The sequence below is a fragment of the Dipodomys ordii genome, unplaced genomic scaffold (assembly GCF_000151885.1).
Source record: "Dipodomys ordii isolate 6190 unplaced genomic scaffold, Dord_2.0 Scaffold48, whole genome shotgun sequence".
Taxonomy (NCBI): Eukaryota; Metazoa; Chordata; class Mammalia; order Rodentia; family Heteromyidae; genus Dipodomys; species Dipodomys ordii.
Window position 1 is genome coordinate 6,043,572 of NW_012267264.1, and position 15,984 is coordinate 6,059,555.

At 39.9% G+C, this 15,984-nt stretch overlaps 1 protein-coding gene across 1 annotated transcript; it reads right to left on the minus strand.

The window, feature by feature from the left end:
• Wnt16 (wingless-type MMTV integration site family, member 16) lies at window positions 1–9,586 on the minus strand. The gene is made up of 4 exons (XM_013019970.1): window positions 9,453–9,586; window positions 9,032–9,282; window positions 6,909–7,195; window positions 1–651 (listed from the first exon to the last, which is right to left on the minus strand). The coding sequence occupies exons 1-4, from the start codon at window positions 9,545–9,547 to the stop codon at window positions 187–189; spliced, it is 1,098 nt and encodes a 365-aa protein (XP_012875424.1). The 5' UTR covers window positions 9,548–9,586; the 3' UTR covers window positions 1–186.
• Between the last annotated feature and the right edge of the window lie 6,398 nt (window positions 9,587–15,984).

The window sequence follows — 15,984 nt, forward strand, 5'->3', positions numbered from 1 at the left end:
CAACTTCAGAATCCCAAGAAATCTGCAAGTCCATGGGTTGGATGACAATCAGGTAAAAGAAACCCTAGAGAGGCTCAAAGCTCTGAGAATTTCCCAGGCAGGTGGTCCCTTTGCCCATCCAGTCAGTCTCCTGCTTGCAAGCCTGTAGGATGTGGCTGAGGACTCTTCTTGCGGCTGGAGGCAGGGTCATTTGCAAGTGTGCACATCAGTCATGCTTTCACACTTCCGGCAGCGGACATAGCAGCACCAGATAAACTTACACTCGCACCTCTCCACGTGCCTGACCACGTGGGTGTTGTAGCCTCGGCCACAGCAGAGGAGGTTACAGCCATCGGCCCCTTCCGAGGTGCGATTGCATTCTCTGCCTTGTGTGCCTGGAATTCCCAGTTTTTTATCCTCCACACAGTAGTTGGGAGACTTGTGAACATAGAGCAGGTCATCGTCGTGAATTGGGATTTTTCTCTGGTCTTTTTCTCTCCTGCGCATTTTCCTCCTTGTTCTGTCTGATATTTGGATACTGTTTTCGTATTTATCCTTTAACAAATGACCAATCTTCTCAAAAGAAGACATAGTTTTCCAACATGTTTTCACGGCGCAGGAGCCAGAAACTCCGTGGCAGCGACAGTCGACTGACAGCAATTTGGCCACAGCCTGAAACCAACAGGAATTCTGTTTAAGTGTCTATTCGTGAAGTTTTGGATCTGACCACAAAAATCTCGGCTCGCCTACTCACCTAATGGATCCCTTCCCACCTGTGTAGAAAGGATGGTATGGTTCAGGGAGAGCAACACTGGTCCATGTGACACTGTGACACTCAGACCCTACTCTAGACCTTCAAAAACTGCAGTTTTAATGAGTGCCTTTGAAGAGTATGTGTGCATTAAAATTTGAGAACTGAGAGAGAGCGGTTGTCCTCAACTCTCATAATGCATGGAAACATCCCAGGACTTTAGTAATTAATGCTGAAACCCTTGAGATTCTGGTTTAAATGATGGGGATGAGATGGTCAGTGATGACAGCTACTCATTCTTTGGTGCCATCACTGTAAAAGTCACTTTGATTCCTGGGATCATCTCCTCATCACAGAAAAGCCCCTTTTCATCACATGAGAACCCCCGAATGACCAATTTAAATTTGTACAAATGGAGAAAGGACTGTAGAGTATGACTGCTCCCAGCAGATTCTTCATCTTTTATTGAAAATCAATTTAAAATATATGTCTTATTTTTAGTGGATTACCAGCACTATCCTCCAGCCTAGAAAATAGAAGGTGATGTTTCTATAATTTTTGTTTGTAAGCATTGAGCTCAGTTTATATGAATTTATTAGATTATGTATAGTTGTAAAATCCCACTGCTTTGTGCAGGGCAAGAGCTAAATGACTCCCTCTGTAAAGAAACAGTTGCAGTAAGAGTTAAGATAAAATGTTGCAATGGTCAAAATGCTGCAAACCCAATACAGGTCAAAAGTTGTAGGGCTCATATAAGCCAGTAGCACTTCCTTCCAGATGAGGGCAGAGAAGATTAGTGAGCCACTATGACCAGCTGCAGAGTTGACCTGCTGGGCAAAATGAAAGATGGATCTGTATACTCAGTGACTGGAAAATTATGTATGCAATCTTACCAAAGAAAGGAGAAAAAAAACACAGTTTAAATTCTGCTCACAGCACTTATCAAAACTGTGAAATAATAAGGGGCCACATTTGGCAACTTTGTACCAAACTTACTTTGGACATGATTTCAAAATGACCTTTTCTGACAATTTAACAAAATTCCCCAAACTGAATAGCAACACAGAGATTTAGCAATGGAGATTTATTTGTAACCTTAAATGAGAGAAGGTGGCTTTGGTTTTCACAATGTTTGGCATTTTTTATTAGTGTTTGAATAATAAACAATGTAATGAGCCCAGTGCTTTATAGAATATAACACATTTGCTCTTTTTAAATTCAGAAAACAGAGATGCTAATGAATGCATTTCTTAGTGACCCAGAGAGGGGGGAAAATACATTACAGTGATGTAAGAGAAATTTATAATGCATGGTGAACAGGCTTATTTGGTTTATTTTTGACATATGATATTCCCAAAGCCCTTGATTCTTTAAGTCTATGGGCAAATTAATGTTGAAAGTTATGCAATCTGCCTACTTTTATTCAAATTTTTAAGTGCTGAAGAATTAGAATAATAAAGAGTTGGTTTTAGCTGATAAAGAGCTAGGTAATAAAATAAATTGTCTAAGAAAAGCACCAAATGAAGGAACATATATATTTGTGTGTGTGTGTGTGTGTGTTGTGTGTGTGTGTATGTGTGTGTGTGTGCTCAAACCCAATCATCACTCTGTATGGTCACTGTCATTTGTTTTGGATGATGGCAGGGAGCTAACTTTCCCTTTAATAACCAGGTCAGACACTATGTAAAGTTGTCAATTTGCAAAGCAAGAAGGTAGATTAGATACCTTCGAATACTTATTAAATAATTAGTTCTGCTCACTCAAGCAATCTTAACTTATTCTCAGTGGGTAACTTGCATGTTGCAAGTAATAAAAATTACTCTCATGAAGAAATGACCCATTGCTCATGGTGCTGGGAGAACTTGAGCCCACAGGCTCACCTCCAAGCCATCCCCTTTAATCTAGTCCACTAAATGATACACTGCTTCACAGGGTGCAAGATACAAAGAGACTTTCAAATTCATTTCACCACCTGCTGAATTTGTACTCAGAGTTTGGGTGGATTTCCCTATCCCAGATAAAAAGCCCTTTAAAAACTTGGAGTTTCTAAATTTTCAGTGATACACATTTAAAAATCATTCTCTTGAATGTGAATTGTGATGCAGTAAGATAAGATAGCATTTTTATCGTGTATGTTGCACAAATATTCTTTTTACTATTTTAGAACCTGCATATATAAATGAACTTCAAGGAGAAGAATCTCAGAAATTTGACCTGAATTTTAAATGATTAAACTCCCAAGAATGGAACTTGGCCAAACAGAAATTAAAGAGCAGCGGAGGTGGGGGGATTGGGGGCAGAGACAGAGAGCACTTAACCTATAGAATACAGTGTTTCTTGAATACTTTCATAAGTTATTGTCAGTTTTTAGGGAAGAAATACTTTGGACCTTGTAGTCAGTTAATAAACATACCGAACTATGATTCAATCACAGAAATATTAACAGGGTGATTAAGACACTGTTTTGTAAGTTGGAGATACATCACACAAGGTCTTCATATGCAGCAAGATAAAGTTAGTAGAACAGAGAAAAATGAAAGTAGAAAATGGAAGTATATTTAAAGAAAACACACGAACGTTCATTGAAAAGCATATTCTGGATTTTTCTCCCCCTATGATTTTTAATTTACATTAAATAGTCATTCTGATCTGTAGTGATGGCTCTGTCACTTTCTGATAATAGGAAAAGTTAAGAGAATAGTAACCGAATGAGTTGTGTGTGGTTATGAGAAAATTCCTTTCTCTAGTTGTTGAGTTGTTAAGGTTTATAACGATATTAACAGAGGAATGTTTTGTTAACTATTACAAACAGATGTGCACATTTTGATGGGATATTCTTAAACTATGGGAGAGTAATTTGGAAGGTGGCATTTAATCTAGCCGACTTCTCCTGTAAGTTTTTCTTTGATCAATTTTTAATGAGGTGAAATAGGAAAGGCATATCATCAATACTTTATGTGAAAATAAAAACTGCTTTAGAAGTGGTTTAAGGACGGATTGGTCTCAAAACTGGACTCCGAGGTAATGCAGTGGGTAGAGACAATTTGCCCGCGATTACTTTACCCAAACTTTACCAGGAATGGGCAGAAAATTGTTTTGGAGTGTTTCATGACTAACATTTCATTTTGTCAACTATCAGATGATCCATCTTAATTATGAAAACTGCAACATACAGTTGCATATATGGATAGAGGATTCCAATTCCTCTGACTCATTTTGTCCCTTTCTTTCCAAAAATATATTTGAACCTGCTGAAAAGCAAAACATGTATGTGTTGTTCAACTACTTATAAATATTCTTGAAGCAGGTCAATGAAAATTTGGGGTTGGCCCTTTCCACTTTGTTGAGTTACTCATCATAAAACAAATTATGGGGTAGTGAAACTTAAAAGTTTATGAGGTGGACATGGTAAGAATGGAAATATTTTAAGCACACCAAAAGCAATACCCATAAATATTCCAAGTCACATTATTCCCAGAAGTTCTGCCCCTGGAAGACATCACATCATCCTGCTGGCCAATCATCATCCAGCAACATTATTCTTGGAGTCATAACTTTAGGAATGGTGTCAGAAACCAAGTTGGAATCAGAGTATTTAAGGTCAGCGGTTAAGAAAACCATCTATCCTGCTCAGAGCACTACTAAGCGCCAGTACCCACATTTTTCTGAACACTTTCCTACATTTTGAGTTTGGGATTTGGAGACTAAAAAACAGCTCAATTGAATGCAGACTTTGAGCATGACTCAGACCAATATGCCAGATAGATTAAAATCTTAATTGCCGATATTGAAAATTGAATAGATTGCTTCCTTGTTAGATAATAACTTGGAAACTTGGTTTTTTCCATCCCTTGTGCGTGGGGGGAGTAGAGGGGGAGACAGGGTGTTGGCCACTAATGGAAAAGAAAACAAAAATGTTTTGAGTTATAATACCTCATGAGAAAAGACCAATGAAAACACCGTGTAGTTCACTCAAAATAACCAGGTAAATATTTTGTAATATTTCAAGTCTCTATTCAAACAGTATCTATAAAAACAAAAAGGATTCAATAGGGAAAATTTTGAAATTTGCAATGTGGTGTGTGTGTGTGTGTGTGTGTGTGTGTGTGTGTGTGTGTGTGTGTGCAGGCTTAAATATTTTCTACCTAGATAGAAAAATAGCAAAAATGTGTGTGTGTGTGTGTGTGTGTGTGTGTGTGTGCAGGCTTAAATATTTTCTACCTAGATAGAAAAATAGCAAAAATCAACACAATGTGAGGAGATTGGGTTTCATTAACAAATAGTGGATTATATCTGATGCTAATTTTTGAAACATTTTAATAAAGTCAGATTAAAATTAATAGCTTAAGATCTATATTAACAGTTAAAAAGACAGATTGGCCATGTAATTTAGGAAAACACACAAGATAAAGTGAAAGTTACTGCCTAAAGTTACTGATAAAAATACATTTTAAAATACTTTAGTGCTTTCCCTAAATTTGGAGACAGTATTGCATAAAAAATTTAACCACACCGTAAGCTCCTGAATTTTGGCTTTTTGATTAAAACCATCAAATTAGTTAAAGAATGGCTACAGAAGACATGTTCCATGTCAATACAAAATATTCATTTAGTTGTTTTCTTGTTTTTGAAATATGTTCATTTGCCATAGCTTATAGTTTTTCACAAACTAAAGAAAATACGTTGTTTACCTTTAATCTCTAATTTGATAAAAAATTATTCTTTTACTGGATAATATTTAAATCAATCCAATACCTTGTTCATTAATTTTTTTGAGGTAAAACTTTAGGGGAAGAAGACATATGCATAGCTAGAGTATTAAGCAAGAGTTATTTTAATAACACAAAACAATTTAAAGTTTTCTAAAGAAAAACATGGAAAGTTTATAGAGCTATTATTTTCTATTTTGCTATTTTGAGTTGGATATTCAAGTTGAATTGAAAATTTATCTGGAACTTTGGAGAGTTATGATGACCCCTTTCCTGGCGTTTCGATTTCTGTGCTTTAAATCAAGCCAGTGAAGGAAAGAACACTGAACACTGGCTGACGCTGCAGCTCTTCTGTGTGAACCCCCGCTAGTGACTTGCCAAAAAAGTAAAACAAATGTAACGTATACTTTAATATTCCTAAGAGATGCTGTAATTTGTTTTAATTTACTTCAGGAGAATGTCGCAGATCACAATGACTGCTCTGGGACCTTTACAGGTTATTAGATATTTACAACAATATATAATAGATGCTGATATTCTTATCCTGAAAAGTTTATTATGATACAGAAAAATATAAATTCGTAAAAGTTTCAGCCTTCTAGGAAAGGCACTGGGAATTGCCAACTAATCCAAGTATGTTATAAAATTCAAACTTTATTGCTTCAACATTCAGTATTGTAAATATATGAAATTAAATTAAGCTACACACATACTCCATTTTAAGAAAACAATGTAAAAAATCAGAACTTATAAAAAGAACTTAATTAGGCGATAGGTCGTCAAGTTTACCTCCCGCCAACCTACCTTCATTATATCTACATTAGAAAATCCCTTTACACTTAATGTAACTATTACTTCTTTACATTCGTTGGTACTTTATGAACTTTTCACATGAACCAACATTACTTCACAAAAATAACTGTTTCCCAAAAAGTTTTGCTGCACAAGAAAACATTAGATAGTGGTTGTGAATTCCTTAACAAAGTATAAAACTAGAGAAAATAAGTACAGAGCTAGCATGTTCAGGAGCCACTGCCTACTAAAAAGTTGCTTTTAAAAACTATAACCAAAATCAAAATTTGATGAAGTAACATTTGAGTTAATCTCATTGGAAAGATAGACACTATAAATCCTCTCCTGAAATGGCTCATAACCAGTTAAGGGGGAGGAGGGTAGAAGATAACAGAGCAGGCACTAACATACTATTATTTTATAGTTCATGCTGTAGGTATAAAAATGTACAACCACTGATTTATTCTGTAAAAAGCTTCAACCCATATTAGATGCATTACCTAAACCAAACCAAGGTGATGATATATTCACACTGAATCTACATTTCTTATTATATTTATATACCTATGTTTCTTAGGCTGTGAGTGGCCAGTTTTTAAGCCATTTGTACTAATTCACCTAGAAGTACAACCCTAGTCTTATTTCCTTACTGACTGGGTTCCATTTCTACTACATACCTGTCTCCCAGCTTCGTTATTATGGAGATTCATGGCTTGCAGTATTTTACTTTCTTTTCCTGTGGCATTTCTGATGGGGAGATCCAGGAACTTTTTGCTGAACCACATGCCATACTGGACATCATCGGAGCAGCCACCCCAGTGCCAGCCCTCACTGGCTGAACCACCACTCTGCAAGGTGGTGTCACAAGAACACTCTGTCATGTTGCCTGCACTACAGGACCTGGTCACAGAGTGCACAAGGCCTGCAGCCATCACAGCATAGATAAAGGCTGTCTCCTTGGTGCCTAGAATAAAACATGGATAGATTAATTAAGGAGCTCTGTCTCTTTTGTTTATGCTCAGAACAAAGCCTGCTACTCATCCTTACCAGGCAGTTTTTCAACTGTTTACAATGGATACTTTAGTGAACACATATTTAGAAAGGAGGATTTTCCACTAGAATAGCCTTTTAAAAAGGTATTAAAAGATTAATCATCAGAGTTGTTATTTATTGTTACACACTATCCTTGTACCTTAAAGATCATATTTGTTTTTTAAACTTAAAAATAGACTTCTTCACCTAGCTTAGTGCTGAATGGAGAGTAACAGCTCAATAATACACACTGAATTCAAAATTCTTCCTATGGATACTCTAAATGGTTAAAAAATAACTTTGAAAATAGATTAGTTATCTTTTAAAATCTGAAAGTGCTGCACCCAAAAAGTACAAGGTGAAAGTTTTGTTTGAAGAAATAATACATGCTGGAATGCCAATTAAGACCAAGAAAACTAGTGGATGAATGTTAGCATTTACTTTCAAATTGAACACTAAATGTCTTTTAAGTGAGCGAAAGGGAGAGATACCATGAATAACAATCATGCTCTTTACTATGAAACACTTAACATTTTAAACAGGGCTGGCTGCACCTCCTGGAAGATAATTAATGGAAGTAATATAACTGAAATTTCATTAGCAACAATAAATTTGTTGTACAAAAATATTTTAAACTGAAATAGATGCCTTTGAAGGGGAGTTTGAACTACAAATCTTTGGGAGGTAATGTTGCATCAAACTGGTAATAAAAGGGACAAGCAGGATTGCTTCCAGGGATTCGCACTTCACCAGGTGTCACTCCCTTTCTCCAACCAGTCTTTTTCGTCTGCACTCTTTAGAATGCAAGTTTCTTTTTCTTCTTTACCCTCACCTTTCACACTCTGTGGGGTCCCAAGTGTGAGCCAAAACGCACTGGGGAAATGCTATCTTTGGGCAGCGAGAAGCTCAGGGTCCTTAGGAACAGAATGGGAAAGGGTCAAAGGCAGAGAAAGAACGGAAATGAACTTAAAAAAAAAAAAACAACAAAAAAACGACCAAGTGCCTTTCAGCAATCGAGCCCTACAATTCGTAGACTCTGTTGTTATTTCTAGAACCATCCAGACTCCCGATACCTTTAGTCTCACTGAGTCACTACGTGCTCCAAAAGAGAACTTTTGTTTTTGCGCTCCTTCGCGCGCTTGCGGAGAGCGCATGGAGAAGAAAGTGAGGGATATAAAAGGGAAACAGAAGAAAGGGGAAGGAGAGAAGGAGAGAGAGAGAGAGAGAGAGAGAGAGAGAGAGAGAGAGAGAGAGAGAGAGAGAGGTGTGCTCATCAGGTTAACTGCAGGTTGGACTGTCGTGGAGAGGGCCTTTAAAAAATGACTATGTTCTGTAAACCTTACGATCTCACGAGTCAATAAACGGGGCGCTTCGGTGCATTAGCCTCTGGTCCTGGACTCGCTGCGCACGAAGCTGGTTAAATCAAAGCAGATGGGGCAGCAGAATTCCCTAAGGCCAACTTCATGTTTCTCCAGCTGGCCACTCACATAGGGGGGCGCTTCGGGGTCCGCTGGGGTCGGCGGGGTGGGGGTGGCGGCTCCAAAGTTGTACTTGAGTCTAGCATCCCAGGAAGGAAGAAGAGTTGCAAACCCACCCTCTCCCCAGAGCGTTCGGATCTGGACTTGGGGAATCACCTTTCCCAAGCTCTCACCTGCACCCTGGGATCTGGCCTCGGTCGTTCCCAATTCCCGGCACTAAAAGACCCCTGTGAGCATTTAAGGCCGTCGAGTGGTTAGCACGGTTTATTGGTTAGGATCCTAGGACTCACCGCTGCTGAGCTCATAGCCGAAGAGCGGGCTGGTGCCCAGCTGGGCCGGGGTGGTGGCGGTGGCGACCGTGCAGTTCCATCTCTCGTGTCTGAATTGGCTCTTGCACTCCTGAATGCCCAGCCGGGCGCCCTCGCGGATACTGGGGAGCAGGTACGGCTTCCTCTTGCACAGCTCCTTCTGGCGGCTGTTCAGCGGCAAGTTGGCGCAGCCCAGCTTCTCCGGAACCCCGAAGGAGGCGATTCCCAACCACCTGTAAGACACGACCGCCACTAGCGTCAGCCGCTGCCCGGGCTCCCTTTCCCAGCCGCGGTCGTTCTCCAGTCTCTCGGGTTAGTCGTGTCTCCGCCCCTCCTTCCCCGGGCTCAGATGCGGGGCGGATCACCCCCTTTCCCGCGGTGCTTCTGCAGCCCCCATACTTACATCCAGTTTCCTTGGCCTCCGCAGGGGAAGAGCGCCAGCACCGCTGCCCAGAGCGCGCACAGGCGGGGCAGAGCCAGGAGTGCCGCTGTGTCCATGGCCCCCGCATGGAGTCCCCAACCCCGGCCACTACTACCCTCCTTCCCCGGGGCCCCCTGCAGGGTCGGAGGTCACTTCCCTAGTTCTGAGTTGTCCCTAGTCTGTGTTCTCTGTGCGGACCACATGAAAAGAAGACCAACAATGATAGGGGTTCTTCCTCGCAACCCCCCTCCCCTCCAGCAGTATGTGGGGATGGAGGAAGTAGGTCAGGGGCCTCCTCCTGCTCAGGGTTATAGATAGGCGGGAGAGGCGGGAGCGCCCTTCCCACTCCAAGGTGAGAAACTTCTGTGGATGTCTCTGCAACGCCATCGCCTGCGGCAGCTCCCCCTCCCATCTCCTCCCCTTTGACCGCGCTTGGCTCTTGATTGGCCCAGCAGTAGACCCGCAACTCATCCTCCTGAAACCCCAGGCTCCCATTGGCTGAGAGAACTCTGCAGGGGGGAATTGAGACCCTTGCCCCGCCTGCCTACTGCTACTAGACCAGGGTGGGGTGTCAGGATCTTTCCTCCTGCTACAGCTGGCTGAGCAGGGATCCAAGTCAGAACTGATAAGGCGTGTTTCTGTCTTCACAATCCTGGATGAAAACATGGTTCTGATGAGAGATAGGAGTTGCTTTCACCCAAGGCGCATCTGTATTACACTCTGAGTGACTGAACAGTATGTCTGTCCCATTCCCCCTTTGCTTCTCCTTTACCCCCCAATCTTCGTGAGTCAAGGTTAGTCCCAAACAAGTTGGTTTTCCAAACCTCTGTTTGAAATCTCACGTACGGAAGACGCTCTGTGTGTGGATGCGGCTAGGCTTCCATTCTGTGTCATTTATGTGTGCATTTATTTTGCCCCAAAGGGAAGATTCCATCCTGGCATCAAATCTAAGAGAGGATCCCTTTCCCCAAGTGTACAAGCCAGCCAAGCACACTAGTGTAAACAAAATACTTTGGAAATAACAGTAATGAAGAGGCTAGAAGGATACTCTTTTGGGCCAAATGTACTTCAGGAGCAGGCCGATCTCACTGGACGCCTCTAGTCAGACTTACTAGCAAGAACAATGACATTTGCTGCTTCGCCCCAGTATCAAACTAAAGCAATGAAACTTCCCTGAATTCCCATCCTATCCCATACACTCCCGCATCCAACAAATATTTATTGCTTTGTACACTGTGTACCAGGTCCTAAAGCCACATTGTAATTTTTAGACAGTCAAGTTGATGATAGGGTATAGTTACTGATCCAGAAATATTTTGGCTAACGGTTAGTGGGCTCTCCGAAAATCGGAGCCTTCATCGAAACTCACTGTATTCTGTGTCACTAAGAGGAACCATGGAGCAACTCGTTGTTGACCTACCTTTACACCCACTACTTGAGATTCTGGTGGGTTTTATTTTTGTTGTTGTTGTTTTACTTTTGTTCCAGCACAGTTTACTGAGTAGATTAACTTGATGAGGAAGATCTTGAGACGATACTGAAAAGGCCTAAATGCTGGAACAAGAGGAAGAACCACACAGTGATTGGGAGGGGAGTGGTGCACTTGGCATTGCAGGGGTAGTATGCAGAACACCGATCCCTTAACCTGATTTTAGGGCCAACCGTAGTAAATGTTTGAAAGAAGTTGACTGATTTATTTTCCCATTAAAAACACATATTGAGGAGATTCAATCATAGGTTAAAAAGAATGGCACCAAGTCACATAGTAGTGGAGTTCACAGTTTACTTGACAAGACAGAAGAGTGAGCAGGTAACTGCAGTCCAATGCATTAAATGGTGGAAGGATGGATGCCAGGGGGACATCAAGAAAGAAAAGCCAGTGTAAGAGTCCAGAGAGAAGAGTCCTGAATGTTTCTTTCCTTAGCATTGCAGGGGTCCAGCACTGTGCAGGCATCCAAATAGAGCCTTTGGAAAAATGTACTATTCTTTAAGTATAAGAACATTGAACCCAGCATTTTCTTTCCTTGTTCCCCTGTTAAAAAATGAATCTATTTCTTTACTTATTTAGTTCTTGGAGAAGGTTTCATATTGACATATCCATCATGCATGACAGGTACTTTGATCTGACTCACACCCCCCCCCCCCATCACCCTGTCCTCTTTCCCCTCTTCCAGAACCAATTTCAGCAAGCTTCATTGTTCCATTTACACATACATCCATAAACCATTTTGATCACAGTCACTTTCCTTTCTCCTTTCTCTTCTCCCTCTTCTCTCCTACACCTTAGACAGCACCTGTTTTACCTTCTCTTCATTCATATTTTAAAAGCCTGTGTTAATAGTTAAAAGGGATTTCAACTTGGTATTTCACACGTGTGAATACTATACTTTAATCAGATAGGTCTAAAAGTTTCAAATACCACACACAATTTTAGAACTTTAGGGGTTCTGCATCTCTCTTTCATAGGGTCTGGGGTTTTAGGATTTGTTTTGTTTATACTTGGAAAGCAAAAAAGATGTATTTTTAAGAGCTGCTCTAGCTGAAGATTTTATTCATATGAGTACCTATTTTGTGTGACGTATTGTGAACTTTCATATGCCGCGAGCCTGCTCTATTCTATGTCCCTGCACTACCTCCTTATCTCTGTCACTGGTTCTCAGCATTTCTCTCTCTCTCCCTCTCTTCCTCCTTCTCTCCCTCATTTTTTCTCTTCATATAAAAGTTCTATTCCCCTAGCCATTACTGCTTATTTATAAGATAAGAATATTAATTAGGGGGATTAGAAAATTATTAAGATCACTCAGCTAATGCATAGTAGAATCAACAATGAATTTATCCTAGAGCACTTGTTGTGTTCACCATAATACATTGCTGCATAATTTAATTCAAGGCTTGCATGTATGTATGTATGTGTGTGTATATATGTGAGTATGTATGTATGTATATATATGTATGTGTGTATGTATGTGTTTTCTGACCAAATCTCATATTCCTAGGTCTCAGAACTGGATTTGTCATCTATGTTCAAAGGTTCCTTACATCAGAATTCATAGCTATCATTTAAAATTTGACTTATTTTGAGGTAAACAAAATACACAACAGGGACATCTCTTGAGGGGCTCTCTGGGATGAGTTAATTTAAAAGAACTTGTTGAAAAAAATTTCTTTTGCTAGAGCAGAAGCTTCATTTCCTATTTAATATTGCTGATTTTATAATTTGCACAGCAGACAAAGCATTAACTGGTTAAATATGGTTTGATGCTTGCATTTTATATAAGCTTTCAAAGGTTGAGGTATCCATTTCTTACTTGATTTATTTATTTATTTTTAGTGATATTAGGGTTTAAACCCAGGACCCTAGTTTTGGTAGTCTGAGACTCTCCCAATCTTTGCTTCCTGAGTAGGTGGTATTACATACAGAACACCAAGTCTTCAGGTGCCTATTTCTATAAGTTTTAAAGTCCATGGCATTAGGTGTTGAAGAACTGGGAGTCATCTTATGATTTGAGCTCAGCACCCAACATTTGATCACTGTCATTAAGAACAGTAGCATGTGAAAATAATAATCAAGGAGTTTGTAATTTCTTTTTTTATTAAAAGATACTTTAAAAATAATTTTATTATAACAAACAAGTATAAAGTCTGACAGATGTTCTTAAACAATCCCCCCCGCAACAGTAGAACCCTTCCCTGTTTCCGCTCCCTATAAGATACAGAATTACAACATGAATAGAGAAGCAGTATAAAACTAAACATAAAAGTCTCATTCATTAATTGGCCCCAAAAAGTTCTAATATATTATACTTTAAGGAAAAGTCCACAAAATTAGGTAGCTAACAACCATTTTGCTTTCTATTGGCCTTATGATACTCATTCAAACTCTTGATGGACAAGAACAGGCAACATATGTAATATCTAGACCTCACAAGGAGGACATATATTTCAACTTACTTTCCTCACAGAGAGGAAGGTGTTTTGCACTATCCTGTGGGAAGAGGATTTAGAAAAGGAAAAGGTAGGTTTCAAGCACATTCATTTCACTCAAAGGAGCTTTTACAAGGTCCTGAAGGTAGACTGCAAGCATCTCTGACCAGGTGACACAGCTAAACCAGATAAATAGGTGGCTGGCCATAAACACCACCTCTCTCTCACCCAAGCACGTGTAGATTATTAGCTAGAGAAATCAAGGGAGCCTGTTCCTTCTGGTAGTTTTCTCTCCGTCCCTGGGAAGCTCAGTAAAAACTCTGCCTGCACAGATATGCCTTGGACTCTGGCTCTGGCAGCCCATCAGAGGACAAGACTTCTAAGGGCCCTGTTGTAAGAATTTCTGTTGCAGATCACAGAGACTTATGCACTGGAAACTGACACCAGCAGCATCCCAGCTGGTCTTAGCTCCCATGATAGAACACAAGATGAGAGGTGACTTTTTTACATAACTGGGTCTCCATCCATTCTATTTTAAATTCCACCTGGATGCTGCAAGTGTGGGAGAGAGCACAGTCTATGACCGCTGGCACTTAGGAAGGGGCTGACAAAACATTTTGGATGTCCTGCTGTCCTTTGCTGACCTGAAAGTCCTGTAGGAATAAATGAGTCTCTCTGTAGGAGAGAAGAGGCAACACTAGTGATAGTCCCAGAAGGATGGAGCAAGAATTGGAAAGGCATGATACCTTGTTTGTTTGTTTTTTTTAATATTTACAACTTCAGAAGTTAAAAATTTTTGTGTGGTTTTTTTTTTTGGTCTTACAATTCAAGGTTGAAGAAGCCTCATAAACTGTTAATACAAAGTGACTTGCCCCTTTTCTATCCTTTCTAGCCACCTTGCTTAAACAAAGTATAAAAGCTCTTCCAATCTGACAACAAAGTGTCTCACTTCTAGCAATGTCTGCAGTTGCTTGTTTTTGTTTTTTTGTTTTTGTTTTGTTTTTTTGAATGACAACAGTTCCTGAGAAACAGGGAAAGTCACGGTGGGTACAAGTAAGCACAACTCATAACCCTGAGGTACATAGACAGTCTGGAGACTTTAATTATGTTTGAATTTTTCCAAATAAAGCAATGCAACTCTAACAGCTAATGACTTATGACTAGTTTTTTTTTTTACCAAGTTATCAAGAAACCTACTTCAAAAATGGATTATTCATACTTTCAGAGTAGATTTATCCAAATAGGCCAGTCAAAAATCAGCACAGCCTGCTATTACTTTGGTATACAAGGTTGTTCATAAATTAAATCCTCATTAAGGTAGGAGCAAGTGAAGGTAGGCCTTGTTAAATGGTATTAGTTATCCCTCAATCTCTATATTTTTCATGGTTACTATATGAAACACAGAAATTTGGCCTTGATATTTTCATTTTCCTGACTGAAATGTTGCTTTTGTTTTTCCTACATTACTTTCAACCCTTTGGTTTGATGTCTAAACTTTTTCAATCAGAATTTACCCACAGTGTCAATTTTTTACTAAGTTCACTCCATATCTTTGTAACTCATTCTTTCTAAGCATCCCAACTTCTTTTTTCCTTTTCCACAAACAGGACTTAAGAATTCGATCTCAACTTTTTGACAAACACTGATTCCAACCTTAGATCTTTTTCTTGTCTGCTTATCCAATCTTGCTAATTCTAGGTCCTTCTGCATTAGGATACCACCATGTTTATGTTCTCCTCCCAATTCCTATAGTACCTTAGGTGCCACAAAATTTGTACCTAATTTTATTTTTGCTTTTTTTGGCCTAATATGCTTTGGTAATTTGCAATCAATTAGATTATGAGCGTATTAAATCAAGGAGTATGAGTAACTTTTTACAGTGCCCCCCACCCCCATCACCTTATTTGCCTGTCACATGACCAATTACATGGCAGGATTTCAGTAACAGTTGTGTGGTTGTGATTTTTTTCGACAAGGGGTCTCTCACAAGAACAATGGAATTAACTAAGCATTAAATCCAGAGTTGTCGGTATTGACATAATTTACTAATTGCCGCTTTTCAAAGGGAAATCTGTCGTGTCTTGTATCTATTGCGTGTGTAGTATGTGCACATGATTCCAGCAAGTTCTAGTGAGACCACCAGATGGCTATGTCTGCAGTCTCTACAGCTTCACTTTTTGTTAGTGTGTCCAGATCAGTAAGTATGATGATAGTCTTTTAATCCTTTACATCTGTGGCCATGCCAGGTGCTCCTTCCAGGTAAGTTTGAGAAGGGAGGCTAACAACTCCAACTCTTCCTGGAGGTTGTCCCTAGAGAGAGCTTTCACTGGAGTGGGCAAGCACACAGATACCAGGAGATTTATGAGGGCTTAGAGACATAAGCACAACTGCAGAATAGGTGTGAGGTGTGTCCCTGCCACAGACCCATCACCTTCTGTTCATGATCAGAAAGGAGGCATCAATAACCAAAACAGCCCAGACTCTTGGAGTTCACAATCTGATGAAGACTCCTGGTGCCAGACCAACTTTTGGGGCTGTCACATGGCTTAGTAAAACAGCTTCCAAAATGGGCTGGAAAACCACAATTTTG